This window comes from Gymnogyps californianus, chromosome 1, assembly GCF_018139145.2.
Source record: "Gymnogyps californianus isolate 813 chromosome 1, ASM1813914v2, whole genome shotgun sequence".
NCBI classification, from domain to species: domain Eukaryota; kingdom Metazoa; phylum Chordata; class Aves; order Accipitriformes; family Cathartidae; genus Gymnogyps; species Gymnogyps californianus.
The window spans coordinates 14970157-14985687 of record NC_059471.1 but is presented as its reverse complement, the minus strand read 5'-3'; the positions used below and the strand labels follow the sequence as shown (position 1 = coordinate 14985687).

General features: G+C 35.5%; 1 protein-coding gene across 1 annotated transcript in view; it reads right to left on the bottom strand.

Moving 5' to 3' along the window:
* Positions 1–318: 318 nt before the first annotated feature.
* The window catches only part of CEP126 (centrosomal protein 126), a 40942-nt gene continuing 25729 nt past the window's right edge, over positions 319–15531 (bottom strand). Inside the window, exons 6-11 of the mRNA XM_050911478.1 lie at positions 10398–12528; positions 6207–6331; positions 5821–5908; positions 5079–5288; positions 2559–2623; positions 319–738 (exon numbers count right to left, since the gene is read on the bottom strand). Of these exons, the coding sequence (XP_050767435.1) occupies positions 631–738; positions 2559–2623; positions 5079–5288; positions 5821–5908; positions 6207–6331; positions 10398–12528 (2727 nt within the window). The 3' untranslated portion in view covers positions 319–630. The remainder of the gene's footprint in view (positions 739–2558; positions 2624–5078; positions 5289–5820; positions 5909–6206; positions 6332–10397; positions 12529–15531) is intronic.

Genomic DNA, 15531 nt, shown 5'->3' with positions numbered 1-15531 from the left:
GAATTCCTCTTTAATGTGTAAGTGTTGATAAACATTGTTGGGAAAATCTGGAGAACGGGAATCTCCAACAAATTCAGCAAGACGTGCAGGAGCACATGCTAGGAGAAGTATGATGTTGGGAGCACAGCCAGTTTTAGAGCCATCAGATGTAGCTACTGAATAAGGGCAACACACAATCCGCAGTAATTTGCAATACAGCCACCAATATGAAGATAGAAGGTGAAACTCCATGTATTATTTATTGATAATCAAATCACTTTTACAATATATATTTTACAATTGTAATAGAATCTATTAACAAATCTTAAAAAACCAGAGAAGTCAGGAAAGTAGTTTACACATAATCTAAGTAGCAAAATATTTGTTTTCCTTTCACTTTAATTATGGGTACAGGAAATTTACACAAACAATATAAACACTAAAAATGTGAAGTATTTTCATTCTTTTAATTTTACAATAAAATGCATAATAAAATAGACTTAATTATCCTAAAAACGCTTACCAGTCAATTGACATTCATTATTTGAGTTACTGCTTTCATCTTTATTTTGTTGCTAATTTCATAGTGTCAAATAGTATACACATTACATATAAAGTACATAAAGTTGCAATATCCTGGAGCAGATAATGTCAGTATCTCCTGTAGAATTGCGATCGATTGCTAGCTGAGGCATTCTGGTACTGCTGTGAGGCTACTGTAGTGTTCACCAGAGGGAAGGACAGACATTGCTGAATACTCTATAATAAAATGGAGAATAATGAGATATACAGGTATATAAACAGAAATGTGATTACGTATAATATAACATTCAAGAAACGTCATTTGATGATATCATGTGATCTGTTTTCCACTATATAAACAACTGTGCACCTCCATCAGGATTTAGAGGTTGGTATTACAGGGTACAACGTCATTCACAGGAATTACTGAGTGAATATCCATACTTCATTTGGATGCTCTGAAACTAGGAGAGCTGAAGCAGGTTGTTCTCTTGGTGAAGTAAAAATCTAAAATCCCATCGCTTCTCATAGCAGAAGATTTGATGAAATTTCAGTCATCTATACTTTTTCTGCAGCTGGGAACTTGTATGACAGTTGTTCACTCTTATCATCAAGAAGAATTCCAAGCCAGTGCCTGAGATCTGAATGTATATCTACAGCTGGACACCTGTTTAAATGCTTAAGTATATACTTGTAGGGAAAGAAGAGTCTTAAATGTCCATCAGAGAACTTACAGTTCCAGAGACTGGACAGCCTGAGTAATGTCTAGTGTTTATATCTTATTCATGAAACAAAAATCTTGTAGATGAAGAATTAGTGGGAGAAAGCTTTGTCACAGACCAGCCAGCCAAGAAGTCTGACTACTGAAAGGCAGGAAAATGCATTGGTGGGGGGAACAGCTTTTTTTGTTTTTTTAAGTAGGACAGGCTATGAAGAAAGGCCCAGAGAACATATAAGCTCAAAAATGCTTTAGTAAAACACAGTTAGACCCAATAAAGGTAGCTATGCTACACTAATTGCTGAAAAATACAAAATTTACAAGTTGTTTAGCCATAAAGAATTAAATTTGTAAGACAGGAGGCAGAAGAGAGGAAGCTGAGGTTCCAAGCCACACCTACGACCAGGATTCACAAGAAGAGAGGTAATGATGTGCTCTGTGTTCTTTTCACAGTCCCACTTCAAAACCAGGCAATCATTTTGAGTTTAGGAGCCTGGATACTTTCTGAGGTTTTTCAGTCTCAAACTCAGTAAGTGGCAAAAGCCTTCTGAATAAAGAGTATTTTCTCTAACATTTTTGGTAACAGTTTATCCAGTAAAACGTATGAAGTATGTGAAAGTATATAAAGTATGTGAAGTATACAGTCATCTGTCTATATTTTTTCCTCAGTACAAATACATAGTAAAGAAGGAGACTAATAATACAGAATTATAAATACTATCTCCTGCATTATAAACTGAACATTTGAAATGTAAATTTCGTACTTTGGACACTCATCTGCCTATTCAGTTCTTTATATTCCAGGTATCATGATTATTTTGTTTCAAACTGCCAAGATCTAGCATATATGAAACAAAATACAAACACTTATTGAAGAAAGGCAATACCTATCATTTATAGAACATGGCATATCTGCAGGTCAAAGTAAGAATTCATTGTATTACCAATTATTTTACGCACTATCATGCATCATTCCCCCTTTCCTCTCTACGTTATTAAGAAATAAAAATGAATTACGAGCTATATATAGTTCAAATGGACCCTGCTAAATTACTATTCCTTAAAAGTTCTTGGAACTTCCTGGACTTTGCAAGTGTCTTCAGATTCCAAAAGGAAAATGAAGCCAGAGGATGAGGCAGTCTGTAAAAACTGTTAAAGCCTGTTTACAGTACTATAAAGTTCATATACATATCTTTTTTGCATAAATAGAAATCTGAAAATCTGGCAAGCCAGTCGAACAGATTGATGTCAATATTTTCAATTATACTTTTACTATAAAATAAACCATAAGGTCAGTTTGTAGGAATTAAAGCTGAACATATTTAAATTAAATACTTACTAAAGGGGTGGTTATCTGCAAAACATTTGAAGCAGATGGGTTTCTGGTAATGGCTTCTTGAACACCTAAAAATAGCATAAAAGTATATCATAAATATTATGTAAACCAAATACTACAATAGAAATATGATTCACAGTCAAATATTCAACACAAAACTTCCCAAAGATTGTGGAAATGTAGTTTAATAGCACTGGGGTTTTTTCCCCTGCCAACAGCTGCTGAAGTCTATGCCGTATCTGAATTTTTCAATTTGCAGCTAGATATTATCTGAACAAAAAATTTAGTGTCAATAAAGAAATCTAAAGCTAGAGAAAAGAATGCCAGCTACTCTAAGCTGGCAACAAAAATTCCAGACTTAGATTGGTTAGTGACTAACTGTTATTCATTAAAAAGACCACTATGAAGGTACACAGTTTTAGTCACTTAATTTGGTAACATGTGAAAACAAAGCCAAAAAAAGGGGTTCAAAAAGGTCACGGTTTAAAAAAGCAATGTACTTACATGACATGTAAGTACTTACAACACTTTACTTACTTACAGGTACATACTTACATGTACTTACATGTCCTATAAGTCTACCTGTAAAATTTCCCAGCTTCTTATTACCAATTTTAATCCCCAAATAATTAGGCAAGCTAATTAAATTTCTAAGATATATATATGTATGTATTACATTCATTTTCACAGTTACTTCATTTGCAGTTAACTCCTACGATTCTTCCATTGTTTCTTTCATATTCCTTATGTACTTTTCTTATACTTTTCAGTTTTCCTTTTCACACTTTGCAAACTTCAGCTTTCTTGCTCCCAGTTCTTTTGCTGCATTTACCTTTGCTCGATTTCTTTGTCATTTCTCTGTTATTTATACAGCAATTTATTTTCTATTTTCTTGTATTTCTCTTTTCAGATCTACTTTCTTGACCCGAGCACATCATACTAAAACTCCTCTCGGACAAAAGACAGAATTCTTCCCTTCTATTTGCCTGGAAGCAATAACCATGAGGTACAGTGTAATGAAATTCTGAACCACTGTTTGATGGGAGCAGGAACTGTAAGCTACAGCTGCAGAAAGTTTCTAAGCGGTTGCAAAGATCTTTTATTCTGCTGTTGCAGTTTACAGGAAACTGAAGCCTTTTTCCTCAAAGTCAAGCAATCCACCATTTGATGTAGAAACGTCTGGATAGTGTGCAGAAGCTTAACAAGCCCTGCACTAAATCAAGTTTAGTTTGATTCCAGTCAATAAGGGGGTAAACTTGGGTAACTTGACCATGAAACGGTGCAGTCCAGAAGGAAAAGTCGTGGAATAGTAAAATAGAATCAATGGACTTCAAGAAAGCAGACTCTTACAAACTCAAATAATTGGCATGTAAAATTTCATATTAAAAAAGTCCAAGGAAAACATAAAGTTCGGGAGAGTTGGCAGCTCCACAAACAGCAAAAATGGCAAGCAGGAGCTATTCCAATGATATGGAAAGCCAAGCAGTCCAGTGAAGACACCACGTGGACTAAGTCACAAGGTCCCCGCTGATTTCAAATACAGGATGGAGCACACAAAATACAGAAACTATGTCAAACTAATGAGAATTTTTATGAAAGACCTGTATGATCACATAGATCAAAGCAAATACTAACCATCAGATACAGTAGCAAGAGACCTAAGAAGTAAGTTTGTTCTACGAGTACGTTAGTTATAAAAGGATGACGAATGAAAGTGTTAGCTAACTAATCACCGGAGAGAAAAAACTATCAAGAACAAGTACAGACTTTTTCCCCACATTCTTCAGCAAAATGGAAGCTGTGATTGGAGAGCTCATGTAAAAAGCATCAGTATAAAGTAGGTGAGAAATCAGCCTGGCATAGAGAAAGAACAGGTTAGAGAACACTTAGGTAAGTCTGACATTTTTAAAATAGTTGCGCAAATGATATTTACTTAAACATTCAGATTTGGCTGCAGCAATCTCAGAACTCAGTGTTCGTGATCTTTAAGAATTCATGGAGGAGAAGAAGAACATTCTAAAAGACTAGAAGAAAGAAAATGAAAAGCCATTCATTATAAAGGGTTAAATTTGCAAAAATACAGGATATATAATATAAAGGGTAATTATTTGCAAAAATAATTGCAAAAAAATTAAGACGTATAAGCATTAGAACAGATTCCCAAGTGAGGCTGATACATCTGATACATCTTGAAAGAACAATTTTGACAAACATCTGTTAGAAACAACAGCTACAGTTCGGCTGAGCCAGTTTTTGAAGGTGTCCTCCAGTCACATTTTTAACGATTTTTTTTGACCACGGCAAAGTCACCATTATTTTAAATTAATTTCATTGACTTTAAGAAAGGTTTCATGATTTTGGTCTACCGTTTGCTACATTTAGTAAAGAATAATAACAATAATAAAATAGAAGAAAAATATTTCTATCACAAGATTCATGTTTTTAATCCAAATTATTCCAAGGCAACAAAATATAAAGTTATTTAATCACTTGATGTAGGATCCTATTTATTATCAAACTTACTTTGTAGCCTTTGATTGAGACGATCAAGAGACTGGAAAATCTTCTGTTCTTCTACTGAAAGTGCACTCATGCCTGGACACGGAGCCCTGTTAAGCAGTAAGGGCTGTCTGGCTGGTGGCACACTTTCCATAGCTGCCAGGATTTCATCCTCTGCAACGGGTGTACTGGCTAGTTTTTCTGCCATAAGAAACTGAAGAGTGCTTTCTGAAACTGAAGAGATTACAGGGATAACTTCAAATGAGAAGAGCTCATGACATTTAAATATACTTCTTGCTTTCATGACTATAGGTCTGTGAAACACACAAAATTCAGAAAAGATCAAAAAGGTGGCGAAGTCAAGAAGCACGATATATTAGAAAAGGACGTAATTAAGATCACTAATGCATCTTACAGTTGGCACCAGAGCAAGTTCTACCGACTTCGGAAATATGTAATGATAGCAAGCGGTATGTGTCTACATCATAGAGTTATGTATGATACATACAGCTATCATACAGTTAAATACAAACAGGAATGGAATGAAACTTGAGTATATGTTGTAATGCATTTATAAAACCATCAATATCATGACACATGATGCTGTATCTTACATTTCCGTGAAAAATATTAGGTCTAGACAACAAACTACCCTTTCTTACTTAGCATCACTGATGCCAAAAGACACAAGTGATGTTACACAGTGGATATATTAGGTCACTACTTTATGTATAACAAAGAATTGAAGTGAGATGTGTTACTATACCTTCATCAGACTTATAGGTGCTATTCATATTTTGTACTGGATCAAATGCAGACTGAACAGGACTCAGCTGGACAGTACATAATGAATTCTATCAAAAATATTATAAGAATATTTTAAGTGTAATTTAAGGTAACTATACTACTTTCTGAACATTTTTTATTTATTATTTCATATTACTACATGTTTTCAAGTGCAAAAATATTAGTGTGTACAAATACAGTGATGTATTCTAGTTGGTTTTATTCTTTTCATTAGCAGTGACAGCAAGCTGACTAAGCACATTGATTCAAAATTGTGGGACACTGAACAAATCTTTGATATTCCTGAAACTCTTTCCATTTTGAAGATAAATAAGCTTTTTATTTTTTATAGTATTTAATATTTACCTGTGCATGATGAGTAGGCTTCCATCTTTTAGAGGCTACACTTTGTCTTCTGTGTTCTGGAAAAGCTCTGTGTTTATTTTCATGGTTGTCAAAAACCTGCTTTTGTCTTGTAACAGGAACAACACCTTAAATGACATGCATACAAAAATAAACCAAAAATGTGTAAAAACATGATAAAGATAGTAGCAGCAAAACTAATCGTGATGAGTAAATGTCTCTGTCCAAATGTAGATGCTTACCTTGTGTATGTTTACATCTGATCTCACTAAATGTATTTTCTTACAGTGAAAAGAGAGAAACAGGCACTTCTAAGGCCTGTTTAATTTCATGTTAGCATAGGACTATAAGATATAGATGTGGATTGTATGTGGACATTTATAAGCAGGTTAAGTGAAGCCCCACTTTGAATCCCAGATAATAAAGATGGTCTGTACAAAGATACAAGGTGGTCTTACCAAGTAAAAGGGAGAATGAACAGTGAACTATGATATAACAAATGTCGAATATTGTGCCAAAAAGTAATGTTTTAGAAAATAAGCTGCATTTAGAGAATAATCCTAAAGTCTAATTGTCCAACACAGTAAATGCCTGTTGCCAAGATGCTGTATCTTATATCTTAATGGATTCAACATTTGTTAAGATTACATAGCACCATACAGAAAACATGTAATAGTTCACACAGTTTATTTGATTCACAGAATCACAGAATGGTAGAGGTGGGAAGGGACCTCTCGAGGTCATCTGGTCCAATCCCCCTGCTCAAGCAGGGCCACCTACAGCTGGTTGCCCAGGGGCATGTCCAGATGGCTTCTGAGTATCTCCAAGGATGGAGACTCCACAAGTCTCTGGGCAACTTGTGCCAGTGCTCCGTCACCCTCACAGTAAAAAAAAAAGTGTTTCCTGATGTTCAGAGGGAACCTCCTGTGTTTCAGTTTGTGTCCAGTGCCTCTGGTCCTTTCAGTGGGCATCACTGAAAAGAGCCTGGCTCCATCCTCTTTGCACCTTCCTTCCAGGTATTTATAGATGTTGATAAGGTCCCCCACAGCTTTCTCTTCTCCAGGCTGAACAGTCCCAGCTGTCTCAGCCTTTCCTCATACAAGAGATGCTCCAGTCCCTTCATCACCTTCGTGGACCCTCATTGGACTGTCTCCAGTACGTCCATGTCTCTCTTGTACTGAGGAGCCCAGAACTGAACACAGTCCTCCAGGTGTGGCCTCACAGGTGTGACTCGAATGCAAAGTCATGGTTTAAAACCTTAGTTCTACAGCTTGGGATTTTGTAGTTAATCTTACTAATTTATACATCCGTAGACTAATTTTAATGACAGTGCTGCTGTATAGTATTTTCCCTCAGCTAGAGAGGCCTAACCTAGGCACTGTACCTCAAATTTATCTCAGTTTTGTATGGTGTAATAATACATTTTCAAAGTTAAAGCATCAAGTTTCAAAATTAAAATTCAGTTCTTAATTAAACTTTCATGCATACAAACTGGAGATGCAAATCAGCATTTTCATGTGCAAGTCAAGAATCTACATATCCAAGGAGATATTATATTCTCATTTGTAAATGCAGTTACTTGATTTGTAAATGCAGTTACTTGATTTATACTTGGGAAGATAACTTACCTATTTATTTACATAATAAATATTTACAAGTGCAGTTTAATGTACAGTTCATGATTAGACCAAGAGGTCTTTTAGTGATTTTAACAGAATTTTATTTCTTTAGCTGTTATTACAGTGATATTTAACAAAGCAGAATTCTTACCATTTGCAGGAAAAGAAAACAATTCATTGATCCTAGAAGCAGATTTGAAACTAGTCATCTGGCTGCTGCCATCAATAGTAACATGGGACACATTAGCTTTAACAGGTTGCCATTTAGTTATATGCGAATTATTGTAATGTGACACATGGTGCTGAATAGCACCTGAAAAGAAAAGGAAATGTGATCATGTTATATTGAATACGGGGGAAAATTTAAAAAGAAGCAAAGAAGAAACCCCTTGTTATATTAGCAATCACATAATGTTTTTCTGAAAAATAAAATCCAAAGTTGTTCTATTGATATGCATCAACACTTAATTTAATTAGTTTGCAAGACATGCTAGATCTATGCCAAGGAAAAGACTCCTTTGAGAAATGTAAGATGAAAATCTCATAAGCAATAGTATCTTTAAGGGCATGAGATACTGAGCAGTCTACCCGTTTAACTATAAGCAAGTGAATTAGTCCCGTATTTGTCACAGGCTAAATGTTAAACATATTTTTAAAGCATTTTACTGACTGAACACCAAAGGACTTAAAATAATTCTAATATCCAGCTACAGTATAATAAATGTCAGCCAGAAGATATACCACTTGAAGCCTGGAAGCCCAATTAAAGGAAGATCCTCATGGACAACAATTTTATTTACTCATCTTGTTCTCACTTATTCTTTCTGTACGTTTGGCCAAGCATTTCAACAGATCACATATTCTACAGTGTCCTCACAGACCTCACTGAACTCTGTAATAGTGCCACAGCAGATATTTTACTCAAGAACAATGCAGTATTCAGTCTCTCATAGCAAGCACTTCAGGACAAAGACTATGGTGATCTACGTGCATTTGCGGGCAATAGAACAAATAATAGCAAGTCATTAAGAGTTATCTAGAATATTTAAAATAAAGAAGACTTTCAAAACACAAAATCTAAGCAGATACTGAGAGAGGGCCACCCATCCAAGTTTTAAAAAGAGGTTACTCAGCTCTTCCTCTAAAAGAGCTGGAGCTATGTGACACTGGGGATGTAGCATTTAAAGTTGCAGTGAAGACAGTATTAGTAGCGCACACGACTTTGACCCAGTAAATTTCCTGATTCATTGATCTGATGTGCAAATAAGGACATCAAGAGGCAAATATCTCTGCTGGAGGCGAGGCACGGTAATGCAAGACTTCATTCATTTCCAATGTAAAATCAAATAGGTTAAGTCACACGTATCTTAAGCTCATCTGTTTGACTTTGAACTGGAATGGACAAGCAGATAACATTTCTCATTTCCCACCCCTGCTTTAGGCCAAGAATATTCACCTACCTCTGCTCTTACACAACAGAGCTGTTCTGAATCACTCCATAGTTAAAACTATGTATTACTGTAGATAAAATTAGAAATTTAGGGGTTTTAAGTTATGGGAATTCCTTATTTATACTGTACACTGCATACTGTATACAAAGATACTTAGAAAGTATCTTTGAGCTGCGTGGCCAGTCGTTGGGGTGATCCCAGCATGTGAAGCGGTTTGGAGTGCTCCTTGTACCTGAAGCAGAGTCTACAGCTTCAGCTCTGCCTCCAGCTGCAACCCTCAAGAGGAAGCAAACCAGCATACACCATACACATTACAAGCACAAGGATGCCATCAGTGCCCAAGGCACAGAATATAGCTAGGCTGCAGAGGAGAAACAAGGCAAATCAAAAAGCATGAAACCTATTTTGAAATGTAAAAACCAGGAGACTAAAGTTTATTCTCCCAAAATTTCTTATGAACCTTTCCTCTATCTTACCAATCAACCTCTACATCATATTGTTCCCAAGGTTAATTTCAATAAAATACAGGATTGGTCCTCAATTTCTTAAAATTCTTTATAAATCAGACATACTTCGCAGCACAGCAAAATTTGTCCAGTAGAAACTCTTTATTTTTAACTTACATTTAATTTTTTTGAGCATTAATTGTATTACTGGGACTAAAACTTAATAATTTTAGGCATTTACAGCATCAGCATTTTAAAAACATGGTAGATCTACATTTCTTTCACTCTCAGGTGGCAGTGACTGTTGGACAACAAGCTATGACTCCCAGTTACCTTGTAAAACTTGCTCGTATAAACTTAGTCACTTCCTCCTATATCATTATTTAGACCACCTGTCACATCTGCTCATTAGTCAGGAATATAATCTCCGGGAAAATACTTCCTTTTCATTTAATATTGTAGAGAGCTATTAAAAATGGGGATCGATGTTTGAGAGGCCTCTGGGCACCACTAGAATAGAAATGACAATGACAAATGGTGAAAACTTGTTAAAACTGGCTGTGTTGCGTGAATGGATGAAAGGCTGGATATTTTAACTGCAAACAAAATTGTGATGTAATTGAAAAAGACTTTCATCTGAACATCCCCCCACCCCAAACCCAGAAACACGACTCTTACCAGTAGCAGAGTCTTTTGGAGCTCGGGCAGCATGCGCTCCTTGCCAGGAGGTACTTGTTTTTCCAGCTGCTGGGATATGATGGAGATGTAATCCATTTTCTGTGTTAACAGGTCTTCTTTCAGTTACTGAATGATCTTGACAGGCGCTTGTCTGAACACTATTTACAGAACGAGTATTTTTTGCCCAAGGTTCGTATTTGGCCGTGCTGCAGCCAGGTGTAGATATCGCAGTGGCCAAGTCAGAATGACAAGTAATACTCTCACTGTTTTCTGTACCGTTTCTATTTAAAACTCGATCTGCTAACACAACATGCCTTTCATTTAAATCATTCCTGCTTGTGGTGGTAGCTTGAAGACTTGAAGGCGGCAGTGGCTGACACCCAGGGCTGGCTGCGTTTTCGCCACTTCTGTTTCCCGGCAGAGGTGCGGATGGTGGGTGAGGTGCTAGCAATTTCCCTGGAGCTTTTTGAGTTTTGTTGGCTTCAGCGGCCGACTGCAGTTGGATTATAGTGCCTGTTCTCTTCTTGGGCATAAAACTTGACTGGGCTCTTACAGATGTTTTTCTTCTAGCTATTTTTGCCTTATTTTTGAGTTGATTACCTTCATTAATTTTAGAATTATTACTACCTACTGAGGGTTTACTTTCTTCATCTTTTGATACCATCCAAGCTTTTTTAGCAGAAAAGGATCCAGTAGACATAAATATATTCAGAGATGTACATTCTTTATTTGATTCTTCAGTATTAACATTTGGTTTTGATATATAAGAGTTTTCTTGATGATTTGTTATGAACATGGGGTTTGAAGGTTGAGCAACAATACTTAAATTAGGCTTAGGAGAATTATTTGTAGTTTGAACACATTGCAGCTGTGCAGAAGATATTTCACTGGTGTCTTTTTCATAGCATTTTTCATTATTTTCTATTATTATCTGGTTAATTTGATCACACCATCTTAGCTTTCTATTGTATTTTTCATTTTCTGCAGTTTTCTTTTTTATTTTTGCCAGTTCTAAACTGTCTCTGATAGAAGACATGGGTCGAGTTCCAAAACTTATCCCGTGGTTCATAACCACAGCTTTGAAATGACTGGGTTCATATTTAGAATCCTTCTTTAAGATACTTCTGGATAACTTTGCTCTTTTTCTTTCAAGAATATTGTTTTTCAGGGTTTTGTGCTGTGCAGGAGTGCCAGAATTGAACTTTGTATCAGACACCAGTGACATAGTTTCAACCATATTTCCCTTTTTTTCCTCTTTGTTATTCTGTTGCTTAACATGGCACAGAACTGAGGCATTTGGTATGTCCTGAAATAAAGATGATCCTGGATTAATGTCATCAATACATTTAGTATTTTCTTCTTTTGTTTCAGTCATTTTTCCCAAAGTATCTTTAAAAAACTCTGTACTGATGTTTTTGTCCTTTGGTAATGTATCAGCTGCGCTGGGAATGCCAGTGGAACATCCCTGATGAGGAAATAAGATTACAGATGTTGCAATAGGTTGACGGGAGGTTTGCACAGATATAGTTCTTTTTTGTGGGGTCATTTTACAACTCTGATCTTGCATCAGATCCTGAACTCTTTCTCCTGGAATAGAATCAGGGCTGGCCCAGGCTTTGCTAGGATTGAAAACAGGATGACCAGTGGCTAATGTGCTAGCCGTTCCAGAAGATGGCTTGCTTCTTTCTTCTTTTATATTTTGCAGAAAACCAAATGCATTACTTACAGAGCTTTCTTGCTTACCAGAGGTAGAGAACTCTACAGGTTTTTTTCCAGATCTGTGAGAAGCAGATGATTCCTCTTCTGAATTGTTTACATGTTCAGCAGGAGTTAGAACATTATGTTTAGCTAAAAGATCATGACTAGGTAAGTTGCGGTAGTATTGAGACTCTACATTTCTCAGACAATTATTTAGATGCATATTTTTAGAAGAAGTACTTTGAGCTGTATAAAGCAAACCATTATTCCTAGTCTGTGATTTTTCTGGATTGTACAGGGCACAGTCACACTGTGTAGTCAAAGATGATTCACTCGGTGTTGTGTAATTTCCATTTTGTTCTCCAGCCTCAAGACTGTCAAGGCTTGACAGGCTTTCTGAATCATCTGTTTTCTTGACTTCTTGATGAAAATTCTGAAATACAGGCATAAAACCAGACTGTTACAGTTATCAGAAATGATTTTTTGCTGATACTAAATTTTCATTAATGAGAGCTTAGGCTAAAATACAATCAATATTGAGCCTGGTGTTTTTATGACTTGCGGTCATAGCACCATGAGTGTTTCCATCAAGTTAAAATTTACTTGTGTTCAATTGCAAAAGAAAATGATGTAGTTTGGGTATGAAATTCAGAGGAAAGAGCTGCATAGTTCAACAAATTGAATCCTAAGTTTTATATAAATTCTACAATATCAAAAAAGGAACAAGATTTGTCTAAACAACACTCCTGTTTCTGGATTGCCCTATGACACAGGATGGTTTTCATACTCTAACATGTAAGGGAGTTTACAAAATGAATGAGAACCCATGAAAATGCAGATTTGATAGTGGATCTGCCCCAAACTGGAATTTTTCCATAATACTAGACTAAATATGTTTATTTTCATACAAAGTGCCACAAGCGATGAAGATTTAAGCCTTGTCATGGCAAACACAGAAAACATCTCTCAGCTATCATAATCACAGTGATTAACACCTCCCCACAGTGAAACCCCCTCTTCTCATCTTTCAGAAAGAAGAAAATGTCATCTGACCTATGAGGACAGATCAGGTCTAAGGGCATATGGGAGTCCCATCCACTCCCCCAACTTTTTCATCAAACTTTAATGTAGTGATGAATAAGAGCAACTGGCACCATCCCAATCACCAGTGGGACAACTTTATGTATGTACTGTACAGGCATTTTCTTCACTATTACGTCTCCATCCAAACACTGAGATGCCTGACATGGTTGAAAATACATACTTTTTTAAGTACGAGATTTCAAAATACACATAAAGGAAAACAAGCATATCAACTATTTTCACAATCTCGTTCACTCTTTCTTGTGGAAGTGGAAGTTCACTTCCACACAACTCAGCAGCTAAGTGATTTTAAACCATATGTTGGAAAAAATTGGCACAAAAAACTATGAGAAGCTGCATTAGATATGCAATCTTATGCAATGAGGATTTTTTTTTTTTCATTAGTGACTTTAAATGGAAAATGTTTCAAGTAGCAAAATCTGTTAACCTCGGTAAGTGATTATGTATCCCCTGGCAATTACAATAGAATTAAAATTTTGAAAACTTACCAAAGAATGCATAAATTTCATTAGTGAATAAGAACATATTTTTATAGTGAACCTTTTTTTATTCTAATAAAATTGTTATACCATAATATTGCATAGTTTATAGCTGTACAAATATTTTAAATTGCAGAATAAAAAGCTTAGTGAGTCCTGACAGACTTTTTATGATTGAATTAAATCTTATCTTGCACTCAATGTTCAGAGGTTGGTGCAGTCTTCCATTATAGTTATGATCTGAGATAAAGAAACTAAATAGAAGAACAAAGAACCAAGCATAGGGAAAGATTCCTTTAGGGAACATTTTCAAACTAAAGCTATACAAACCACTGTCTTTCTAACAGAAAAGAATAAATAACGCTTTGTTATTTATTTATTAACCTTTATGTTTGGCTAAATTATATTATGAACCTCTGCTTGAACTTCACCAAACAAGGAAAAGGCATATGCTCAGAGTTTTCTGTACCAGGCCAAATTTAAGAACTAACTTCGAAATTTTCAGATGGGAAAAAAACAGTAAAAAGAAATTATAGGTGTCAGGCTTATTTCTTGTCTAATTTGGAAACTGCACCTGTATAGCTAAACATGTGTTTCTAAAATGACTAAGTTAAACAGAGGAAAAATTTTGTAAGGCTTGATTTTAAAAAACCTGTTCTGATAGCAGGTTAGCTTAAACTGGTAAATCTGGAAGGTGCAAGAAAAATTGCAACTTTTGAAAATTAAGATCAAAAAAATTCTACCCAGTTGTGCTCCAGAGGTTGAAAATAGACTTGATCCTGCATTATATATAATTTTACTCTCTTTGTAAAACAAAACCTCATGGGAACACAAAATCTCAGTTGAGGCAACCTCCAGAAATAAGTCAGGAATTAAAGAATAAAGAAGGATTCCTCATTTAAACACATACTCACTTTTACTTAGTTCATGCAAATTTAGTTCATTTACATTTATTTTGTTGCATCATACAATTTCATCATTTCACACATTAAAGATGCTTATCATTCTCATTAAAATATTTACATATTTTATTTCCCTCTCTAGCCTACTCTGTAATGAAAATGAATGTCACGTTTTCTTGTAAAAGTGCATAACTAGAACTACTTCTGCAGACCTAAAAAAGCATTCAACAATTATTCTTTTTTAGTGGCCAATAGCTACAGGGAAATAAACCTGGAAATCCCAATGATTTAATTTGATTTAATCTGTGAGAATATTATAGGATGATAAGGAAACGAAAATTTTCATAGAGTGTACTATCTTTTTATTTTCTGGATTTGCATATTGTTTCTGTTATATAAGTACAATTTATTGTATTGCCCGTTGCCTGCATTATCTTATGTCCTAATGCATGAAATTTAAACCCAGCCTGTCCACATACTTGGTATTCTAGGAAAGGGAACACTTACGAGGAGTTAAAGAGGTCACTTGTATGTCTTAAGACTTAGAACAGCTGTGTCAAGCAATTTCATTTCAGTAAAGCACTAAAACAAAGAGAAAACATGAGCCTAAGAAATCTTTCATGAGGCCAATGAAAGAACAACATTGCAACAAGTAAAATTTTAAGAGAACTTGACAAGTGAATTTTCTGCCAAAGGACTCTGTCAGAACGCTATTACGCTAAAGAGCTGCTAGATGTATATTTGACATTTTCTGCGAAAGAAGTGCTGACTGTTCACAATTCCACGAGGTGAATGGGAACACTCTTCTGAAGATAAATGCTGGAAAAATGCTACCTACTCTGAAAACCCAGGCCCCTCACCTCTCACACTTCTTGCTATTTTTGATGATTTCGACCAGTTTATTTACAGGAGTTCTTTGCGTGTTATACACGTATATATATAATGTTATAC